General features: G+C 33.8%; 2 protein-coding genes across 10 annotated transcripts in view; one reads left to right on the plus strand and one right to left on the minus strand.

The window, feature by feature from the left end:
• Positions 1-202: 202 nt before the first annotated feature.
• Positions 203-17,667, minus strand: CYL1 (alpha-N-acetylglucosaminidase family / NAGLU family). The gene is made up of 19 exons (XM_016314962.3): positions 17,411-17,667; positions 16,023-16,096; positions 15,082-15,293; positions 14,390-14,511; positions 13,337-13,422; positions 12,716-12,810; positions 12,484-12,565; positions 12,182-12,288; positions 12,060-12,090; positions 11,379-11,496; positions 10,867-10,917; positions 7,987-8,096; positions 7,791-7,893; positions 7,441-7,539; positions 3,607-3,717; positions 2,505-2,749; positions 2,032-2,269; positions 825-903; positions 203-683 (listed from the first exon to the last, which is right to left on the minus strand). Exons 1-19 carry the CDS (start codon positions 17,624-17,626, stop codon positions 445-447), a joined length of 2,418 nt encoding a protein of 805 aa, XP_016170448.1. The 5' UTR covers positions 17,627-17,667; the 3' UTR covers positions 203-444.
• The window catches only part of CPSF73-II (cleavage and polyadenylation specificity factor 73 kDa subunit-II), a 67,020-nt gene continuing 60,936 nt past the window's right edge, over positions 17,380-23,463 (plus strand). For 5 of the 9 annotated variants that reach the window (XM_088496413.1, XM_088496410.1, XM_088496406.1 and 2 more), the window contains exon 1: positions 17,403-17,795. The gene's annotated coding sequence lies outside the window, so the exon portion shown is untranslated. Of the gene's footprint in view, positions 17,835-23,463 lie in introns of all 9 variants that reach the window. The other 4 variants (XM_088496405.1, XM_088496408.1, XM_088496412.1 and 1 more) reach the window with 4 other exon arrangements.

Raw genomic sequence — 23,463 nt, forward strand, 5'->3', positions numbered from 1 at the left:
AAAGATCAAAGACTTATTTTTTTATTTAAATTACTATCACCCGGTGAATGGAGAATAAAAATGCAATAATCACATGTATGATAAAGATAATTATGATTGTGATGAATGATGAGATTTATTTGATATGCCTTCCTGCTTTGGATGCTTCTTTCTTCTGTTTCTTGCCTTGTGTGTTATTTTTCATTTGAAGTCTTTGTGATTATGTAACTTCTCATTTCTTAGAATTAAACATTTCTTAACCATCAAAAAGAAAGAGAAAGAAAAATACAAGGGTAGTATCAAATGATTAGAGATAGTTCAGCTGAAAAGCAACAAGCCTTCATAGAACAAAAATAAATAAAAAGCAATAACGTATATTACTTGAGTATAAATAAAAAGCAATAATGTATATTACTTATTATTCTCTGCATTTCTGACATCAAATCTTAGGGTTTGTCAACCAAATTATTTTGCAAAATACTTTTCATAGAGAGCTTGGGAGATGGCAAGAGAATTTCCGTTGGCCTTTACTGGGTAGAGCTCATTGCCTTCTTGCCACTTGTTTGACTGCAAAATCCATTGTTTTCGCCACTCAATCAACTTGAACTTCTCATTCCTCCTCAAGCTTTCAGACAAATAGCTGAAATAGGTTGAAGCTCGTGGGAGATAGTAGCTTTCAAAGAGACCACTCCAAAATTTGTTAGCTGATCAAGAAGCATGGTAAAACAGAAAACTTCAACACAATTGCTATTGTATAGCAAAATTTGATATGAAATAGGCATATCAAAGTTAAATAAGACACCAAAAAAGATAAAAAAAAATCAAAGTTTATTAACGTATTTTACCATAATCATGGAGCTTGCTCTGTGTAGTTTCATTCGTATCATACCACATGGTCACTTGTGTCCTAGCATTCCATTCATACTGGCCATATAAAGGTAAAAATGGCATTAAATCATCTAATTATGGTGTATTTGTAGGTTCCATTGACGTGTGACTCGCCTGAATGTTTTCAAATTTCTGGGAATTTTACCTTGGAAAAACATTTGAATATGACATTTCTAATATAAAATCTCTAAGAATGTAAAAACATTTTGCGAACCACATGACAGGTTTCATATCAATTTCATCCCACTGGCCCAAGGATACAATTATCACATAACCGTATAAACGATGAATTATAAAGGCATATGATATATTATAAATTTGTTTCAACGGCCAAAGATACCATTACTGTAAAACAATAAACTATATGCAGAGAAGAAAAGAAAGATGAGTTATACATGCATAAAACACTATGAAGCACGGACACTTCGTTGAGTTGTCGTGTCCGCGTGTCGGACACAATTTGGACACGACACTCACCGACACTCGTCCGACACGCGTGTCTGCTGTGTCCGACCGTGTCTTAATAAAAAATTCTTCTCCCGACACACCTAGACACACCTAAATACCATCACGTGTCAGCGTGTCCTGTTTTATTCTTAACATATATTTTTAAAATAAATTTAGATATAGTATATATTATTATTTATTAAAACAAAAAAATATTTTAAATACTTGATATAATTAAAATAAGACATTAAAAATAATTAAAAATTTTAATTTATATTTTAATATCAATAAAATATCAAAATATCATTACGATTTATCTAAAAAATACTTTATATTTTATATGAATGCGTGTCCCCGTGTCATGTAAGATTTTAAAATTCGCGTGTCGACGTGTCCCGTGTCGTGTCGTGTCCCGTGTCCATGTCAGTGTCTATGCATCATAGATAAAACATATTAAAAATATGGATTTAGCTATAAGAGTATAATAATAAAAATTTTCTAAATTTTTTATGTATCCAACGTATTGAAAATGTGAAAAACTATTTTTCAATAACTTTTACCCTAAAAATATATACCACTTATTAGTTGCCATAAATAATTAATCATATTACAAGTAATATTAATTCTGTTAATATGCATATGTTTGTTAGCAGCAGCAATATCGGATCACAGATCATGCTGTGAGCAATATATATATATATATAGTTAACTAGTTACCTGCTTCTTCTCACTTGGATTACTTGCAAGTTTCTTAGCACTCTCAAGCCATGTTCCAAGAAGAAAGTTGTCATCGGATGCCAGCAATATTTCAATATCCTTAATCAATTGAAGGAACTTATTGCTATGAAAGTGCAAGGCATCAATATCCTTCTTCTGAAAAGAAGTAACCGCCTTGATGTATTCTTCATTTGCCAACTTCGACAATACCTGACGTGTTAAGTCAACCAGGTCATACCTGTCAAAAAGAAAATGGCACTTTTGATTAACAATTTTTTCCCCCTAATCAATTCGGTACACTGTCCATTTGCTATTATCTAACATGTCCGTATAAGGATCGACTTGGAAGAGCACCATTGGGCTAACCCAAAACCAAGTGAAAGAACAATTTAAGAAGAATAGTATGCTCTATGGAAATGGAAAGTGAGTGATACAGGAAAAAAATTTTGGATATACCAAACTCAACAGGTTACCTATATGTGAGACTTCCAGCAAGATCCTTTCCACCAGCAACGAATAGTTGCAATGCCTTGATTACATCATTGGGACGATACCACAAATGTGCCTGTGGCATATCGGAGTTTGTTTCCTGGGACAAGTATCTTCTATTTCCAGGTGGCAAGAAGTAAATTTTCTTCTGATCGTTCGCCACACTGGATCCAAAATTTGTTGATGGGTCCCAATCAGGAAACATTACAATAAAATCATGGTTATGGTCCTGCGGTGATTGGTAATTCACAAAGTTTTCCAAATCAGTACCCAGGTTTCAACAATTATATCAACAATAGATCTTGCAAAGCAACTAGACCAAAATTTACTAATAATCAGCCGAAATCATATATGATCAAGGACAAGATCATAAAACCAGTAATGAGAGTTAATGAAATGGAGGTAGTCCAATATATAGAGATATAGAAAAAATATAGGTAAAACCATTAACAGAGATTTGAATTCCAATAGTTTAAACATGGACATGATTTTCAAGACACCATGGCATTGTTCAAACCTTGTTGTCACTGTCAATCATTTTAGTGGAATCTCTTCTTCTTTTGCAACATTCAACCAATCAACCCAACTCTTTAGTCAAAATCAACATCATGCTTGATTTATATTACCAGCCAAGTTTCAAGGAGTTGACTTTATATTTTGGTATAGTTAAGCATAAAAGTTTATTAGTGCCAAATTTAAATCTTAGTAAGTTTTTGAGGTTCTGATATTATCCTAATCATGTCTTAAAATACCTTATTGTACACAATCTGTTAAAATAACGTCTCATCTCCCTGTATTTCATGATTTAATTGCTTATTTAGGATGACCAATAATTCTAAATAAGGATAGTGTATTGTCATCATACCTATCAAATGAAAACAATACATACTCCTAGTGTCCAGAGTTCCTGTCCACTCTGTTAAAAGACTAAGTAATAGAGAAAGAAGAGTGACTCTCACTCGGTGTGGTTGTTTAGGTATAAAGATCCCTATTTAAATTGAAAAAAGAAAAGCCACACAGAAACTAGTATGGCGTAAAATATATTATCATAAATATCCAACGAATTCAATGTATCAAAATACATACAGCAATTCCATCGGTACAATTGTAAATTGTGTGATACAGTATCTCCCAGGCCTCCTCAACTTGATGAACTGCTTTACCATATCGCCTATGGGAATAACTCTTGATCCATTCCTGCAAAAAAATAAATAAATAAATAAAATAAAGTACAACCCATTGGATCGAGGTTTTGATGATATCAAAGATTCTAGATACACAACTTTACTATCATATTGTAGTCTGATTCACACCCACAGGAAAATAGGAGGAGGAAAGAAAGGACTGATCATGAAATGCATGAACGTCAGATGTTAACAAAAAGTACTCTCTTCAGAGTACTGAATCATGCATTGAAAATGGAGTTGAAATCTTGGTTTCAGGAATTAAAATTATGCATGTACATGTGCCATCAGAAATTAGAATGTGTAGCTATCATGTCATGGAGGTGCTTGCCAAAGGAATGTGTAGCTGCCCTGTGATTAATATCTCAAGGTTGTAGTACTTTCAACCATTGATTTCTTCGAAGGTAGGTGAAGGTCTCGTTTTAACTTTTAATAAGACTACTAGATAGGAGATACTTCATTTGACCTAGCTTTTCCTAGTCTATACCACTTACCTTCCTTGAATAATTCTCCTATTCAATCCTTTTGTATTGCACAGGGTTCTTCTCCATCTTGGAATCTTCACCTTCTTTGTAACCTTAAGGATAGGAAAGCCACTCAGTTCTTGATGCTCTTAACCTCCTGATGATTTCTCTTTGACTACTATATGCTCTTAGACCTTTTGTGATTTCTTGACTCCTCTGGTAGTTTTAGCTGAATTCCTTCTTTCACTTTTTGGACTATTTGGTTGGAGCGAAATCCATGTATTTTCAAAGCAGATTCTCTAACAAGCATGTTTTATTAGACTCCTAGAATCTATTTGGTGTAAAGTTCATAATATTTTCCAGGAATTTTCCTTCTCAAACTTATCGAGAGATTGGAAAGCAATGTTTTTTAGATTAAATTTTCTTTTGTTAGCTTTGCTTTGGTGTAGGGATAACCCAATTTCTTAGAATCCATTTACTATTTTTCTATACGCAAGGTTGTTTCACTTTCTCTTCTCTTTTCTTCTGAACATGTCATTCAACCATAATGAACTAGGTCATGTATAACGAATCTATCTAGAGCTCAAGGTAGTCTCTAGATGCATTGTTAGCTTTTTACTATTGTGCCACCTCAGCTTAAGTGGCTAATTCACACAACTAGAGCACAATCTTCTATCTTTGCATTATGCTATAGGATTCTCATTGTATTTTTATCTCCTTATAATAACCTATTTTTATATAATGTTAAAAGATTCTTCTTTAACCTTAACTTTTCATATTCTCTTACCCTTTATTTTTATGTAGGTTATTACACTATTGCTTTCAATGTTAATGTTAATTCTTTTAAATAGGTATAAATCTAATTAAAATCTAATTTCTTCTCTTCTCCTTTCATACCCATTCTTATATTTACTATATAAATCAATATTCACTTCACATATTTTCTTTATCTCATCTCACATAATCTCATATCTCTTTCTCTTTCTCCTTCTCCCTCTCCATTCTTACTAATTTTTTGCACAACTGGAATTTGGTTAATGACCATAGATTTTATTTTTATCTTTTTAATTTGCTAAACGTATGTATTAAGTAATTTTGTGATTGTATTCATTAATTTTTCTATTTCTTTGTTTAATTGTATTCATGAGTTATATAGTGTCTTTGTCGCTTATATATCACTTCTTTTTCCTTTCAACAATTTACATTTTTTTAAAATCATTTAGTTGTAATAATATTGTTGAAAATACATGTTGTCATAATTCATTAAAATTAAAATTAGAAAATTAAATCTCGTTTTTAATTATCAAAACATTAATAATATTTACTATATAAATCAATATTCACTTTACACATTTTCTTTATCTCCTCTAACATAATTTCATACTTCTTTCTCTTTCTCCCTCTCCATTCTTGCTAATTTTTTGCACAACTAGAATTTGGTTGATGACCATAGTTTTTTTTTAATTTGCTAAACGTATTGTGTGATTGCATTCATTAATTTTTCTATTTCTTTGTGTAATTGTATTCATGAGTTATATAGTGTCTAAATCGTATATATATCCCTTTTTTTTTTCAACAATTTACATTTTTTAAATATCATTTAGTTGTAATAATATTGTTGAAAACACATGTTGTCATGATTCATGAAAAATAAAATTAGAAAATTGAACGTTCGTTTTTAATTATCAAAACATTAATAATATTCATATTTGTATTTTATCTAATAGTTTCATTATTGTACCATAGTATTTAAATATAACCTAACAAAAGTAACTATTTAAAAAATAAAAATAAAAAATAATTATAGTGAATAAACTTCAATGTTTTTATTACTTATAGTCTAATTTATGTATAATTTTATTTTTTATAATTATTAAATTTTGAATGTATTTTTTAATTTTAAATTGTCATTTATCATGAACCGTTATAAAATTTAAATTAATTTTGATATGCTACTAAACAAAATTTTAAACTTCTTAATCAATTAAATTTAATCCATATTCATTTGAATTACAAAGTAATGATTAAGCACAATTATTATCTATATTAAAACGGTATATTTTTTCTTTGTATTTCTTTTTTGTTGAATAATAATATTATTAAATCATATATAAATTGCCAAATTAAATAAATATAATGAACAATATTTTTTACAAATTAACTTCTAAGTTTAATATTAATTTACATATGATCTAATATATCCCTAAGCAATATATATAACATTTTAATTTATACTATATAATATAATTAATTTAGTTCTCCGCGCATCGCGTCTTAATCTAGTTTATATTCATTAGAGGAATAAATCTAGTTTATATAACGTTTTTTATGTAGGTACATTTGTCAGCATCTGTATTTTTTTATGGGTACAAATGGTAATTTATTCTTCATTAGAGGTATGAATCCCCTTAACAAGTTTTTAGACAGACTAGCACTTACAATACTTACCACATTTCATGATATTAGAGTTGAGTAGGCCTAACTCAATCCGAAAAACTAGCTCAAGATGTGAGGATTGGCAAGCACTTATAAAGACTATCATGGTCATATCCCCAATAAATGTGAGACTTTTATAATACCCTCTTACCTGATTACCGGACATATACAGAGGGCCAACTAACAAACATAGGACAGGCTCCAATACCAAAAGCTAGCTCAATTGGTGAGGATAGTCAAACACTTATAAAGGATATCATGGTCATATTTATAAGTATCGTGGCACTTCTAATACATAATTTAAAGAGCGCTATACCCTGACATGACAATATGATATTCTAATCACGTGATATAGAGGGCATAATGTCCCTATAATGCAATATTAATTGAGATATTATTAAACATAAACCCTTACAAGAATAGAACTGAATTCTTAATTTGTTGCACATGGTCATTGCATGCATATTAAGATCTACTTACAACTCGTACATTTTAAGCTATCAATATTAACTACTTTCTAAGCCTCTTTTGAAATATTAGAGCATTCTTGATATATGTTTTGTGCAACACTTGTTATTCGTAAGATGCTTCAATATATATATGTGAAAATTCTACTTGTAAAATAAAGAGGGTTGAAAAAGTTTCAAGTGGATTATCAAAAGATCAACTATGGGAGAATCAAGGGAAAATTTAAATGAGAAGTTAGATTTGTGAAATTTGAATTTAAAATTAAGCTTAACACCAGAATTAAAAATTAGATGAGAAGAACGTTAAAACAAACAAGTAAAAACAAGTGTCAATAATTGTATAAGCAATACGCTTTTGAACAACATTACCGGAACTTGCACTTTTTTCTCCCGAAATGCCATTTCAGACATTAGTTCGTAAACAACAGGATTCTGCTCTATTCCTTCCATGCACATACCAACACCAACCTACAAAAAATTTAGCTGCATAAGTTTAAAAACTAGAATGCAGAAGCTATAAATTAAAAAATTTACTAAATAATTATCTTTAATTTAATGCTATCAATACTTATTTTCCAACAAAACGAAGAATAGATAAAACATCAGCCGCATATGATCAAAGTTGAATGAAGCAGGTGCGATGTAGGCTTCTAAGAAATAAAAACTTCTAACTTATGTATCATAATTGGCAATATGCAATATGTGAAAATTTGTGGTACCATTGTTGAGTTTGCACTGATATGAGCCTCAACAGGCCCCGAAGAAATTGCATCCAAAATACCATACATTTCAATATTACCACCAAAATTATGTAGCATGCACCTGAAGCAGAGTAAGAGTGAGAAAGAATAATTGCTATTGACAATATCAAAGTTTTTCAAAACTAGTAATATGAGCTACCAAAAAGATAATTACCAGATATAAGGAGTACCATAAAACTGAAAGGAAGATTTCCATATTGGTTTAACATCAGCAAACAGATCAAGAACAATCATCTTCCCAGATGGAACTGATTGTAGAAGTGCCTGCAATTATTGACATGCATAGTCCGGAAAGGAAAAATATATATTAAAAGAAAACATCAATACAAAGAAGCAGCATTTGCATTAAACTGAACTAGCTTTAGCTCATACACCATTGCAGGACTAAAGTTGCATAACAAAGACCCATAATGCTAAAGAATTTTATTTCAGTGTTTTAAGGTATGCCAGATGAGTCGAGAAAGAACATCTTAGTACCTATCTACAAGAATAAGGGGGGATATACAGAGTTGCGAAAACTATATCAGGGATCAAGCTCATGAGCCAAACTATGAAGTTATGGGAAAGAGTGATAGAACGGAGGCTGAGACAAGAGACACAAGTAACAAAGAACCAATTTGGTTTTATGTCAGACAGATCCACCACTGAAGCTACATACCTGTTAAGAAGGATGATAGAAAGGTATCATAGTAATAAAAGATATTTACATATGGTGTTTATTGATTTGGAAAAAGCGTACGATAGAGTGCCAAGGGAGGTCTTATGGAAAGGTTTTGGAAAGGAAGAGAGCAAGGATCGCATATATTCGTGCAATTAAAGACATGTATGATGGGGTTACAACTAATGTGAAGACTCAATGTGGTGTGACAGAGAAATTTTCTATTGGTATATGATTACACCAAGGATCATCCTTAAGTCCATACCTTTTTCACATTAGTCTTGGAAGTACTCACAGAACATATCCAAAAGCCTGTGTCATGGTGCATGCTTTTTGCTGATGATATCGTTCTTATGGGAGAGTCAATGAAGGCCTAAATAAGTAGTTGGATTTATAGAGAGAAGCTCTAGAAGTGTATGCTATGCGCATAAGTCATAGCAAGACGGAATATATGGAATATAAGTTCGGCCGCCGAGGGGAAAGTCCTAATACAAAGGTGAAGATTGGAGAAAACAACCTACAAAAAATTGAAAGTTTTATATATCTTAGGTACATCATACAGGATAATGGAGAGATTAAATAGGATGTAAATCATAGGATCTAAACAGGTTGGTCCAAATGGCGAAGCGCATCTAGTTTTATATGTGACAAAAAAGTACCTTTAAAACTTAAAGGTAAATTATATCGCACTGCTATCAGACCGTCTATGTTTTATGGTACAGAGTGTTGGGCGACTAAAGGAGAGCACAAACATAAGTTACGTGTGACAGAGATAAAGATGATGAGATGGATAAGTGGTCATACGTGATTAGATAGAATAAGGAACGAAGATATAAGAGAGAAAGAGTTGAAGTAGCACCTATTGTGGATGGTAGAATTACGTCTCGGGTGGTTTGGACATGTGAGAAGAAGACCAACAAAGCACCCAGTCAGATGGGTGGATGAGATGGAAGATGGACAAGGGGTGAAAGACAGAAGAAGACCATCCATGAGGTGGTCAAATGAGATCTACATGTAAACAATCTCTCTGTAGACATGATACATGATAAAACTCAATGGCATCATTTGATCCATGTAGCCGACCCCACCTAGTGAGATAGTGAGACAGGACTTTGTTGTTGTTGTTTTGTCTGAGATCTTCATACAACTCCAGAACTATCACAATTAGATATCTAAAATCACTTTTTCAAATTGCTTTAGCAAATATAAACATTAATAATGTACAAACAACTGAACAAGGGATCTACAATTTCAGACTTGGAGCAGCAGTGCAATCTAAACATTAAGGTCAGGTGGTGATCAGGACTTCAGGAAGCATAAGGGAATAGAGGTGCTCTAGTTCTGGAAGGAAGCCAAGAAAGATGAAAGCGGCTCAAGAAACTAAACAATAAAATATCCGTGAGCACAGAGAAGAATTCGATTCCATGATCGAAGGAACAAGATATTATCATGGGCAAAACCAAAAATCAGAACATCCAAGCTTTTTCATTGGTATGTGATTGGAAACTCCTACTGAATATCTGATTTTATTGAATATCTTGCAAGAAACCTCCTATAGGCTAAACTAGAAAATAAAAGCTAAGCGAAAGGAGAAAGAAAAGAAAAGATAACACAGGTCAGTTGACAGATCACTAACTTCTCGTCCAGTCCATGCCCAGAACTTTCTAACCATTTCCCCAACCTTTCCTTCCCTATTATACTATATACCCCAGTTAGAACTACAAACATAAATAAAAAATAATAAAAAGAAAGAAAAGAAAGGAAAAAGGAAAAAATTGCAATGTCATAGGCTACAAAACATGAATTCAGTCAAACATATGAAGCAATTACTATTTCAAACTTGTAGGAAGTAAAAATCATTTAAGAAATCCATAATAATCTCTGACTAAATTCATGGAAGTAGATAATCTACAATAATCCCTGGAGCTTGTTACAATACATATAGATCATACAGGGAAAAAAATGAACATTAGCAACTGACTTTCTTAGAAGCCAAAATCCTGACATAAGAAAAGGCTCTAGTTTCCATAATAGCACTGATATAATCCATGAAGCCAAAATCCTAACACAACGATAAGAGGTATATTGATTCTGCTAATATATTCATTAAGAACTAGACAAAGCCATCTGTTTGAGACTACACAAATGAGAACCTTGAAAGCTTATTAAGCTAAGGTTGTCAACTGCAAGAAAAAAAGGCATTATCTAATTCTTTTTCAAAGAATCATTTTGACAAAAAAGGGAGGATCTCTATGTGGTTTCATAGTCTAACCAGTGGATGAAAAATGAAAATAAACAATAATAATAAAATTCAAAAAATAAAAAATGCAAATCCTCAAAAAGACATGATGTTTAGCCTGTTTTGACTTTACATACTTTCATTTGAGGTGGCTTCCAGAATGATGAGTCAGAGTAGAAGAGCCAACCCTGCAGATTCATTGATATTTGTCATCTACAAATCAGTATGCATTACAAATGGCATCAAAATACTAGAAGAAATAGGTAAATGGAACTCGCTAACAATGAAAAGCAACAAGGAAAAAGAATTCACAGCAGACCAAACTCAATGATAGAAGTAAGGTGTTACTGGAAACATATTTTTCTACATTTGAAAACATAGGACAAAATACACAAAGAAGGGGGTGAAAAATAAATAAAATATTGAGGAAACTATACACCAAGGAGACTATCCATGGCTCAGAGTGAATTTGACTAAAGAATATAAGAAGATGACAACAAATACTTACAAGAAACTAATGCATAATATACATTTCAAAAAGATTATCTATAGGGATTCAGATGCTTATAATTAGAGAAGATATTGTAGATAATTTTGATATAGGAGGAGTAAAAACTGATGGAAAGATCCAGAGTCATTTGAAACATACTTGCATAAGCCACACAGCATCCTTGTCACCTTTCGACATTGCTTTAAATATAGAGGCTCCAAGATTTGAGATATATTCTGGATCACCGGTAGGTGGGGAGTTTTCATTAAATGTGTCACTACAGTCAATGGTATATGTTAGACATAAAATCATTTATGTGCCTTTATCTAACAAGTTAAACTTTTAAAAGAGTTGGTTTATGACATAATAGCAAAGTACTTATAACCAAAAGATCAAGAATTTAGACGACGTGTCCATCCTTCTATAGAGAAAAAGTTAATTTGAGCAAATGCTAAACTAGACTCAAGTATAATTCTTCAAGCTCAATGGGCAGTACGACTATAGTGGGTTAGATATAAAATCATTTATGACCCTCTATCTAACAAACAAGGCCTTTGGAAGATATGATTCATGAGAATAGAAATACAATATGTATGCCAGAACTAATAGTAATCAAGCTTAAAAAACCACTCCAATCAAATCACAATAACATATGTACAAGACTCAAACCAATAGATATCAACAAGTGAACATGCTCACTCAAATATGACTGTTTCATAAAATGGAAAATCCTCACACGAGAAAAATGGTTCGACATACTGCTAGACTATATCATCACTTTGCAAGGAAAAGTCAGCAGGAAAATAAAGAATATAACATATGGAGTACAAATAAACATACCAGTTATAGATGTCTGTTACATCCCCATATTCTGTAAAAAGCAGAAATTAGATAATATGCAAAATTGACAAAGATAGTGAGGATTAAAAGAATGAAATATAACTCAGAATTTGGAGAATCACCTTTGATTTGTTTCCTGATAAAAGCTTCCCCAATTTCAACAAATAGAGGATCTGAGGGATCAAGAAGATATGTACAGCACCAACGAGGATCCCCATCAACAGTGTTCCTATACAGAACAGTAATTAAACACATCAATGATACATACATGGAAGCACAAAGCTCTAAAGCTCAAAAGAAGTTTGAAACTGGAATATGAGCACAAATCTAAGATATGCCACTTGATAGGGAATTTTTCACCTTGGTTATAAAAAGTCATGCATTAGGTACACAAAAGTATCACCATAAAAGGGAAGAGAAATACCAGTCACCAAGTCTAGTTATTTTTGCTGAAGGGAATATCTTTGTCAAAGAAGCTGGAGCATTCCCCGAGAAGGATGGTAACACTAGAATATAAAAGATCAAATGTTACATGACAGCACTGGTTTTACGAAATGTAGCATACAAATTTGAGAATTAAATACAGGTACTGACATAGGTACCGACATCAAACAATATGACACTCAAATAAAATCTATATAATCATGCAAGTTTACCTGGGGTCATGCCTAGCTCCAACATTCGAGTGATAATCTGTTTCTGCAAGGCCAATTGATGATCTAGCCAATTTTGAGATAAAGGGCCACCCCATCTGTGAAATGATAGATCTCATTTTATACCAGAGAACATGCTATGATAACAGTTACCTTTTATTTGAAATAACCAGTGAATGCAACAAAAAGCCTCTATAGTACCAAAGATACACCCTTAGTATCATGAAAAAATGGATAGAGAAGGATGAAAAAAGTTATTATTACTACTAGCACCACCACCATGTGGACTATGTACGGAATATATTTTAACATATTGCAATGTGAATCCATGACTACACATCATAGACACTAAGAATGTTGCAACTGTACCCTCACCTCCATGCTGTAAATCAAGAAGACAGGTGAAAAGCAAAAGAGATAATACCAAAATTCCATCACAATAAAGGATTATTCATAAAATAATCAGAAAATATTCTCATTATATCAATTATCCAACATGGGTGCCTCGACTTTCAGAAGTACAAAAGTACACAGACCACATGATTACCCAACTAACAATGCCATCTCCATGGCTTTATAAGCACAAAAAATCAACGATAGGGTTTAAATATTTACTTTACCTACCCATGTAAATTTCCCATGCGAGCCCATGCAAGAAAAGCAGGTCCACCAAAGAAATTATTCAGATCTTCCGAACTAATGTTAAAATCCTACAAATGAAAATACTAGTCAAATCACTATGGAGAGAGAAAATACATTATGTTTAATTAATGAGTATAAAATGACATCAATAAGAATGAAAAGTGCATCTAACATTGGTAGCTAAAACAACATGTTGTCATCTTCAAGCCCATCACAGAGCCACATGCATCTAAACATTGGCAAATGCCCAGAATGATGTCATATAATTCCAATGTGGTATAAATATAGCATGTAGATTATAGACTACTTTAAAATGTATAAGAAAAAGTCTTCATTAGGTTAGAGTAGACATAAAGTAAGCCTAGGAGAAACCGATAAGAAGATATCTTGTGTTTGTTTCAAAAAAAACTTCACCATTGCTACCCCTCTAAAATAAAGAGAAAAAGCATAACAATTGAGCAATGCATCCAGATCTCTCTAACATATCAATCAAGAAAGACCGTCTAAAATAGTCACTATGCTAGATGACTACCACTAAAATGCTAACAGGACTTTATCCAAATAAGTGAATACTTGGAACTTCTAGCATTTTATAAATGGTTATAAACCCAATGATTTGAGTGCATTGACATTTTTGCCTATGGAAGCAATAAGACACCAAATATCTCCATTTAAACCACCAAATATTCATTAATCAAAAGGCATAAAATGAAATACCCAGGCCTTATATCTGTCAAAGTATAAACATATCTAGCATAGCCAATAATATGCAGAACAGTTATTAACATAATCCAAATAGAAACATTATGCACACTTTACTTCGAGCAGCGTAAGTTTGAAAGAATGGCTGATAGAAAGAAACAAAAATAATAAAAACATGATGACAAACTTTGCATTCTGAAGAAGTAACACCATCACTGAAGTAATGATCTTCTAGTGAAAAACTTGTTTCTGTGCACTGATTTTCAGAGGTAATTCCCTCAACACGAGAAATATCTTTACTTAGACTAAGGTTCGTCTTAAACCGCACCTTACCTTAAAAACCTTTTGCCATATTGCTTCTTGCCCAGTGAATGCCAAGGGTAAGTTCACCCCCTGAAGTGCCATCCAGTCTACCTCCTTTTCCCACTTTTCCCAGTCCCACCAAACATACGAATCTACAAGGAATCACAAAGAATGTGATATTGTATACCCTTGAACAAGGAACCAGTGGTTGTGTATTTGTTCTGCAACTATGCATTGTTCCTAACAGTAACCTTATGATCCTTGAATGTGATAAGATAGGAACCCCAAAGTTCAACACTTCCTGACCAGAATGACTTGAGAAAACTCACTCAACTCGATAGTATTACGTTTGGCAATAGGACTTAAGTGTTTATTTGTATTGGACTACGTACCGCTAGCCATTAATAAAATATTTGCTTCTCATAAATTTTATAAAGTCCTAGAAGATCAATTACTGCTTTTTTTTTTTTAAATTTTGGGATAGAGGAACACTAGTACCTTCTAACTGACTTTGTATAGGTTATGCATACAAATGTTTATTAATTCAACTTCTTTGGAATAAGTGACTAAAGAGTATCTATATTTTGACAGAGATCAAAGTTTTAACCATCCACACTAGCCATCGACTGAACTAACGTCGGTTCACATTCTCAATAAGTGGCTCAGTACAAAAAGTTTCAGGAAAATGTGTAATTCGATGGAAAGCTGATTTCAGTACTCACAGCTTGAAGTCACAACATTTTGGTAATAGTTCCATGGAACTGGGCGTTTAACTATTAGTCCCTCATCTTTCAAAAGGGGAAGTGATCCTGGCTTTGGGACTGAAGCTATCTGAATTCCACCTGTCTTTGCCCATGAGATGTGAGCTCCACACCAATACTTTAGATACCAATGAAGGCCAGATGCAATCTCAACAGCTGTGGTTCCTCTAATACTGAGAAATATACACATTAACAATGTTAGAATGTAGGAAAAAAACCTTTCTTTGCCCCATACCATATCAAAATATTCAATACTTTGTGTCATAATCTAATACAATAGCAGTAACTCAAGGAAAATGTTATAAGAATAATTTTCTGCCTGAAAAGTAAAAAAGAAAATGAGATCTAATTAAGCTGATGTCATGTATTTTCCAAATCACATCTTCAACAGCAGATGAGTTCCATTCTGCCACTGAGGCATGCATGTACTTGGATACTAAAGAAAGCATGAGATCAAGTAACCAGCAAAGCGGGTAATAGTGAAATTAAATAAGGTTAAATGAAATCTCAGTAATACATTATGGAACTTCCTTCTCTTCTTGGCACCTATCATTCTATATTTCTGTCCTACTATAGATCACCTGATCTCATTCAAGAGCAGACAACTAATGACATTGAAAAACTGGAAACTTCAGAATCTTATATAATTGTAACTACATTTAACCACACCATCAGTGAACTACAAATGGTAGAATTTTCATTACACTTTATATACAGATTATATACTGAAATTTGACCAATTTAATATTTTCAAACAACAATGTGAAGAAGTTCAATAGCATTTTTTAAAAGGAAATAAAGATCTAAGGCATAAAAAATAACAGAATAAGAAATAAGACAAGCTGTAAACTTGTAGGTAAAGAAAAAGAAAGCATTGTCAGCATAAATTTCAGTTGACATACATTATCTCAGGCCCGCTCTGTCTCAACTGATTGTAATTATTTATCAGAAAACAACTGTCTCCACCACATGCATCCTGAAAACTATGGAAACCATATTTCACATCAAATCATATAAGAGTAGATGCAGATCCTAACTAATTCTGAAGGTTAGTATAAGGATATCATATATTAAGTGAAAACATCCATTAGAAAATTGGAACTAAATAAATAAATCTAGTCCTTGTTGCTTCAAACAAAATTCTCACATAAATGACTGATTGAATTATAATACATCTTTGTACAAAAGGTCAGGAGGCAAAGAGAAGTATACATCTTAGGATACATGTAAACAAAATTCCAGGTAAACAAGGCCAAAAGGGGCGACAAAAAAATGAAATAAAATAAAAGCTCACTTTATTTAATGAACTATGGAGTAAAAAACAAGTACCATGTTGTCAACAATGAAACTTCTAAACAATAAATCTGTAGTAAAAGGCTTGATTTGGTAGATGCCTTTATAAAGAGCTACTGAGCTCTTTCAAAACTCTCAAAGCATCATGGTCAGCATTGTTTGGTAATCTTATAAAAACATTGCTTTTAATAAGCAAAAATCACAAGAGTAGTATTTATAACGTTACCGTTATCTAAAACAGAATTTTACTTCCTGTGTCACTAATAAAAAAAAATTGATAAGTTAGTCTTCTATTCAAATTTAAGAATTATGGGTTAATGCTCACTTTGGTTGAGTAGATACATGTGTAAATCATTTTTGGTCCCTGTAAGTTTCAATGAATCAAAATGTCCCTCTAAGTAGTAAACATAAGTCAAGTTAAACGACTCATGAATATACCTACAGGAACTAAAGTCAGCATTAACCTTTTGGATTATATTAGCCTCTAAATTTTAAGAAGAGTCATGCTGTATGGCCAACAGTTTTATAGCCAAATATCTAGCCAGATATAAAGAACAACCAAAAAATCAACTATACAAGTATGCTCTATGCTCTATGCTCTCTGCTCTCTCTCTCTCTCTCTTGTGGGAAGGTGAAATGAGATTGTTGGCTAAAAAGTTGTTGATAATCTACACTTTCTCTTTCAATAAACAGCAGTAATTTGAATATCACTTCATGCAGCTCTCAATAAGAACATAACCTAGCTTTTAAAAGAAATGTTAAAAGTATTGCAACCTTTTTTCTTTACCTAAAAAGTTAAAATTAAAAAAGAAAAATCTGCATAAAGAAATTAGTATCAACTTTTACATTTATGATTTAACAAAATATCAATTGATGGTTTAACAAGAAGATACCGTACCACTGATCACTAAAATAAATAAATAAATTACTACCACTCACAAACTCAACCAACATTGAAATTAAGACATGGAAACTCCGAGGGGAAAAGAGAGATCACCTTAGACACAATTTTGAACTCGAAACTGGACAAATGAGTAGGAAGCAATCTACTCAAAACACCTTTAGCAGCAGCTTCTTGAACAGATGGAGGCGCCCTTTTGAAGTCCAAGCGCTGGAGCAGAGGTCCTATGGAGTCAAACTCGGACAGTGACAGAGGAAGCAGCAGAAATGATGGAACCAAAATCAGAAACAGAAAATTGAACTCGTTGAACATTTTTTTTCTGCGATGGCGGCGCCACAGAGACGGCGAGAGGTGACACGACGGAGACGGCAAGAAGGGTGAAGGACGAAGGCGACGCAGGCGGACACGGCGGCAACGGACAGGGGCAGCGACGGGAAGAGAGAAAGTCGCAACAAGTCAACACTTAGAGCTGATTGCTTTGGTATTTTGACTATTTGATAATGAAAATAAAGCATGATTGGTGTTGTAAAATAAATAAAAGATATACTAAATATAAAATAAAGATGTGTAAATAGAAGACTCTAGTATTAATTATCTCAATAAAAATTATTCATATATTTATAAGTAGTAACAAAAGAAAGAGAGAGAGAGAAACTATTAGTAATTTAGTAGAGAATAAAGAGAGAGAAAGGTGTTTTTATTGATTGTGTGTAACTATCATAGACTTAAGCCTCTATTTATATACGTACATCAAATTCTTATTAAATGTACTATTTCTTGAGAATACTGAACCGTCCATCATAAATAGGCATCTACGTCACTAATCTTATCACAACACTCCCCTTGGATGTCCATTTAGGATTATGTCTCGTTAAAACCTTACTAAAGAAAAACCAAATAGAAAAAAAAACTTTAGTGAAGGAAAAAGAATACAAAATTCTTTGTGATGGGGACTGTCTCATTAAAAACCTTGTCAAGAAAAATCCAATGGAAAAAAACCTAACCAAGGAAAAAAGAGTACAGTCTCCCCTTCTTGTCGACATCATTTAATATCTCGAAATCGGCGCATCCCAATCTCATGTATCAATCTTTCAAAGGAGGATTTTGGGAGTAACTTTGTGAATAAATCTGCCAAATTGTCATTTAAGTAGATCTGTTGGACATCAATTGTTCCTTGATTCTGAAGATCATGAGTAGGGGTGTCCATGGATCGGATCGTATCCGCAGATCTGCGGTAAATATCTGCATCCGATCCGAAAATTGCGGATACGATCCGATCCGCAAATTGATCGGATCGGATCGGATCCGATCCGCGGATCCGCAGATCCTCACTATAATAATTAAAAAATAAAAAAATATATATGTTTGGTATTATATTTACTTGTTTGTATGTTTTAGTTAGTAATTATTATTCATATATTGTATTATTTTAATTTTGTTATTTAGAGAGAGTTTGATTAAAAATATTTTAGGAATAAATAAGTTTAAAAGTATGAAAGAAATATTTTTATCGAATTCTTTTACATAGAAATATAATTAAAAAGAAAAGATTTAATTATGCGGATATATCCGATATCCGATCCGATCCGATCCGCAAATGTGCGGATAGGATCGGATCGGATCCGGCACTAAAAAATGCGGATATCATATCTGATCCGATCCGATGGAAATTATGCGGATCGAATCGAATTTTCGGCCATATCCGATCCGATCCGATCCGCGGACACCCCTAATCATGAGTGGAGAAGAATTTGGAAGAAATATGCTTTGTTCTATCACCTTTGATGTATCCACCCTTAAGTTGAGCAATGCATGCTGTATTATCTTCAAACAGATAGTTGGAGCTATCTTATGATCAACCAGTCCACTTGATGACAGAATATATTGGATCAAACTCCTAAGCCAAAAACATTCGCGACTTGCTTCATGAATCGCTAGTATTTCAGCATGATTAGAGGATATTGCTACAATTGTCTGTTTCGTGGATCTCCATGATATAGCTGTACCACCATGTGTGAACAAATATCCTGTTTGAGATCTCCCTTTTTGTGGATCAGACAAGTATCCAACATCTGCATAGCCAACTAATTGTGACTTGGATTCATATGGATAACACAATCCCATATCAATCGTTCTATGAAGATATCGAAAGATTTGTTTGATTCCATTCCAATGTCTTCTGGTTGGAGAGAAACTATACCTTGCTAGTAAATTCACTGCAAATGATATATTGGGTCGTTGATGGCCACGGAATACCGTCGGTAAGGAATTTCACAAGATTTTCACATTGCAAGTATAGCCCTCAACCGGCAAATAATCCGCGAATCAAATTTCGAAGGAATTGGTTGTCACAAGTTCAACCCCAATAAAAATAACCGAAGTATTCAAACCTCGGGTCGTCTCACAAGGAATGGGCAAACATATGCTTTAACATTGGTTAGAATTCCGGGGTTGCAAGTCATGAGCAAGAAATTAAACTAAGAATCCTAACAAGCAAGTAATCTTGAAGTGCAAGAAACTAATTCAAACAACTAAAGCAATATGTGAGCAATTCCAAACTAATAAGATAACATCCAATATAATTCTACTCTAAGACTAACCAAATAACTATGACCAAGACAAAGCAATTAGGATTTTTGGAGTTTTCAAATATGAATAATAAAGCAACTCTTGGCTAGACATGGGAATTGGGATCACTATCCTTGTCTAATAACCATATCTTGACAATTATGAGGAACCAAACTCATTAAGTCTACTTCTATACTTGAAGTACGTTAAATGGTTTAGTCAACATCAACCCATAAGGTCCAACCTAGCTACTAATTGACTTAGTAGTAGGCTAGTATCAATGGCTATCAAATTGACCACTAAGGGTTCCCAAATCATCAAATCCATTAGACCCAATGACTCAAGTTTATTCAATTCCCTTAACCTAGACCAAGAGTAAAGAGAACTACTCCATAATCAAAGGAAACATTTCATCAAACACATGGTAAGCATTACTAAAAGACATATTCAAATTGCAATTAAATTGAAATTAACAAGTACCCACTAACAATTATCAACATATAATCACTCAAACAACACAATTAACCATGAAAATAATCAATGTAACATTAACAATCCAAAATTCACAAGATTCATGAAATGGGTATAAAATGACAATTGACAAGAAAACATAAAACTAACACAAGATCTAAACAAAATTATGCTAAAGAATTCAAATTAAGCAATCAAAACTAGTAATTAACAAGATCCAATTCAGAATTCAACAAGGGAAGATCAAATCAAACTAGATCTAGAGAGGAACAAGAGTTCTCTCTCTAGAATAACAAAAACAAAAAACTAGCTAAAAATTATGTCTAAGTGTCAATGAATGATCCCCCCTTTTTCCCTAGCATCCTTGGGTCTTTTCCATACAGAACCAGCTTGAATTCGGGCCTCTTGAGCCTCAGAAATCGCCATGTACGATTTCCTTTAATGAGGTCACGTGCAGCTTGTCGCGCGTACGCGCCATGCGTGCGTGCGCGCCGATTGATTTTGTTATCCATGCGTGCGCGCCATGTACGCGTGCGCGCCGGTGTGGATTTTCCTAATCTGCGCGGATGCGCCGATCTTTGCGCGCGCGCTTCCAGCTGTCCATACCCACGCGTGCACGCGAGGTGCACGTGCGCGCCCATGCTGAAGTTCCTAAAAATCTAAATCTTCATGTTCCTTCCTCTTATGCATGCTTTCTTTCTCTCTTATAGGCCATTCTTGCCCTATAAATTCTGAAATCACTCAACAAACACGTCACGACATCGAATGGTAATAAAAGAAGATCAAAATATAGCAATTCTAAGGCAAAAGAAGCGTATTTTCCATCATGGAGCAATATTAGGAAGAGAACACAACATCATGCAATTCTTGTGGATAAGTGTGAAAAATATTGACAAAACCCCCAAATTCTACACAATATAAACCACAAAATTGGGGTTTATCAAATCTCCCACACTTAAACCAAGCATGTCCTCATGCTTAAAAAATAAAAAGACCAAAGATCATGGTAAGAAAGGGTTTATGAAGTGCGAATTTCCTAAATGAATGCATGCAACTAATGTAAAATCATCTATCTACTTGGTCAAGGGTAAATCTATCCTCCAAGAACACATATGAGCATACGGGGTGAAAATGATATATAGTGCATAAATCCTACCAATTTGAACATTACTATGAAGTGCATATAACTTGCTAGATGAATGCTTGTGAAAGCTGGGAACAAGGAGTTGAGCATCGAACCCTCACCGGAAGTGTATCCGCTCTATTCGCTCGAGTGTATAGGGTTCGTCACTCAATCCTTTCCTAATCATGCTTTCCAAGATTTGTCTTTCATCTAACAATCAATAATTACTTAATGCATGCTTACAAGTATCATGAGATCTTATTCATGGGTTGTAATGGGGTTAGGGTGAAGGTAAGGATGTATATGGTCAAGTGAGCTTAAAATTTGAATCCTTGATTAACCTAAGATCCCACTAGACACATAGAACAACCTATACAACTATAATACAATACCTAGCTACCCATGCGTTTCACTTTTTTGCATACTCATGCATTCTTTTCAATTCACATCCCATATGCATTGTTATTATTACTTTGTCTTGGGGCATTTTTGTCCCCTTTCATTGCTTTCTCTTTTTTTTCATATTTTTGTTTCTTCTATTTTTTTTTCTATTTCTTTTTCTTACATTCTCATATATACACAAAATAATTTTTTTTTGTCCCCTTTTTCTTGGGGTTTCATGTACAAAAGTTTCAATGCATATGGTTCAATCATTCAATACATGAGTATGTTCCCAATTCCCAAAATCTCCGATTACAACTACAAATACACACCTTTATATCTACCCAAGTTTCCAAGTACACCCTCCCATTTGAATGATACATACCTTCACTTACCTAAGCTAATCAATGATCCAAATCTAGGGACATTCATTGTTTTTCACTTAGGATTGTTGATGTACTCTATTAAGAACAAAAAGGGTTTATCATGGGCTCAAAATTGGTTAGCAATGGTAGATAAAAGGGTTAAGACCGTTTGGAAAAAGTGACTATTGAAATGATGGCCTCAATCATGTAAATGCATTCATACACAAAGTAATGGACATATAGAATCAGACAAAGCAAGGATTGCAATCATAGAGAGAAAATAATGCACACAAGAATGGGAAATAGTGGTTAGAAGATATAACCACACAATAGGCTCAAACCTCACATGCTTGTGTTCTTAGCTCAATCAGTATGTTCCAAAATACATTCTTGAAGCAAGTTCACCGCAAAATTTTTTTTCAAAATTGGTAGGGTACCCTGAAATTATAGTTTCTTGGGGAAGAAGTCATTATTTTGACCAAGTAACTCTATAGAGACTAACTATCATGCAAAGGGTATTTACATGCAACACTAACTACAGATGCAATGTACTAACTACTAAGCAAAAGATAAATCCATGGGTGTTGAAAGGAAGAGATTGTTACCCATGGAGATCGGTCGAACGACCTCCCCACACTTAGAATTTAGCACGGTCCTCTGTGCTATCAACAATGCGCAAAGGACGGTCGGGATCAGAACCTTCACTATCCCCTTCATCAGAGCTCCCATCACTTGGGTTTGGGATGGATGTGAATATTTCGTATTCCTCCATGCTAGGGGTAACACAACGCAGCAGCTTCTTGATGTAAGTGTATCGGCGTTGGTTGCGCTGCTCATATCTATCAATCTTCCAGTGTAGATCTTCTATCCTTTGATGGATGGATCTTTGTCGTGGTGGTGATGATGAGGTGGAAGGAATAGTAGATGGGAGGGATATATCAAGGCTTGGGTTGTTCATAGGAAGCTGTAAGTATTTCCCGCTTGGGACCACATCGCCCTTAGCTGGAATTATAGCCTTCGTGTCCATGGCTTCCCAAGGAACACCCGCAACAGCAACTAAATCAGATACCAATGCTGAAAATGGCAAATTACCCCAGGCGTGGACTTGACCCATCGCTTGCTTGATAAGAAGCGGAATGCTCACCGGTCTCTCCGTGAGAACGCACCAAACAAGCAAGGCGAGATCCGCCGTGAAGGACGACTTGTGGGTGCTAGGTAACACATAGTGGGATAGGATCTGG

The sequence above is a fragment of the Arachis ipaensis genome, chromosome B8, assembly GCF_059453495.1.
Source record: "Arachis ipaensis isolate K30076 ecotype BB chromosome B8, ASM5945349v1, whole genome shotgun sequence".
Taxonomy (NCBI): Eukaryota; Viridiplantae; Streptophyta; class Magnoliopsida; order Fabales; family Fabaceae; genus Arachis; species Arachis ipaensis.

What these genes read in the sequence shown, in the direction of transcription:
- CYL1 (XM_016314962.3), bottom strand. Translation starts at nt 17,626, where the DNA reads ATGTTCAACGAGTTCAATTTTCTGTTTCTGATTTTGGTTCCATCATTT. An exon ending in CAGAGCGGGCCTGAGATAAT is followed by an intron (nt 15,294 to 16,022) that starts GTATGTCAACTG and finishes TATATTTCTCAG; the next exon opens with TATTAGAGGAACCACAGCTG. An exon ending in ATAACTAGACTTGGTGACTG is followed by an intron (nt 12,289 to 12,483) that starts GTATTTCTCTTC and finishes TGTTCTGTATAG; the next exon opens with GAACACTGTTGATGGGGATC.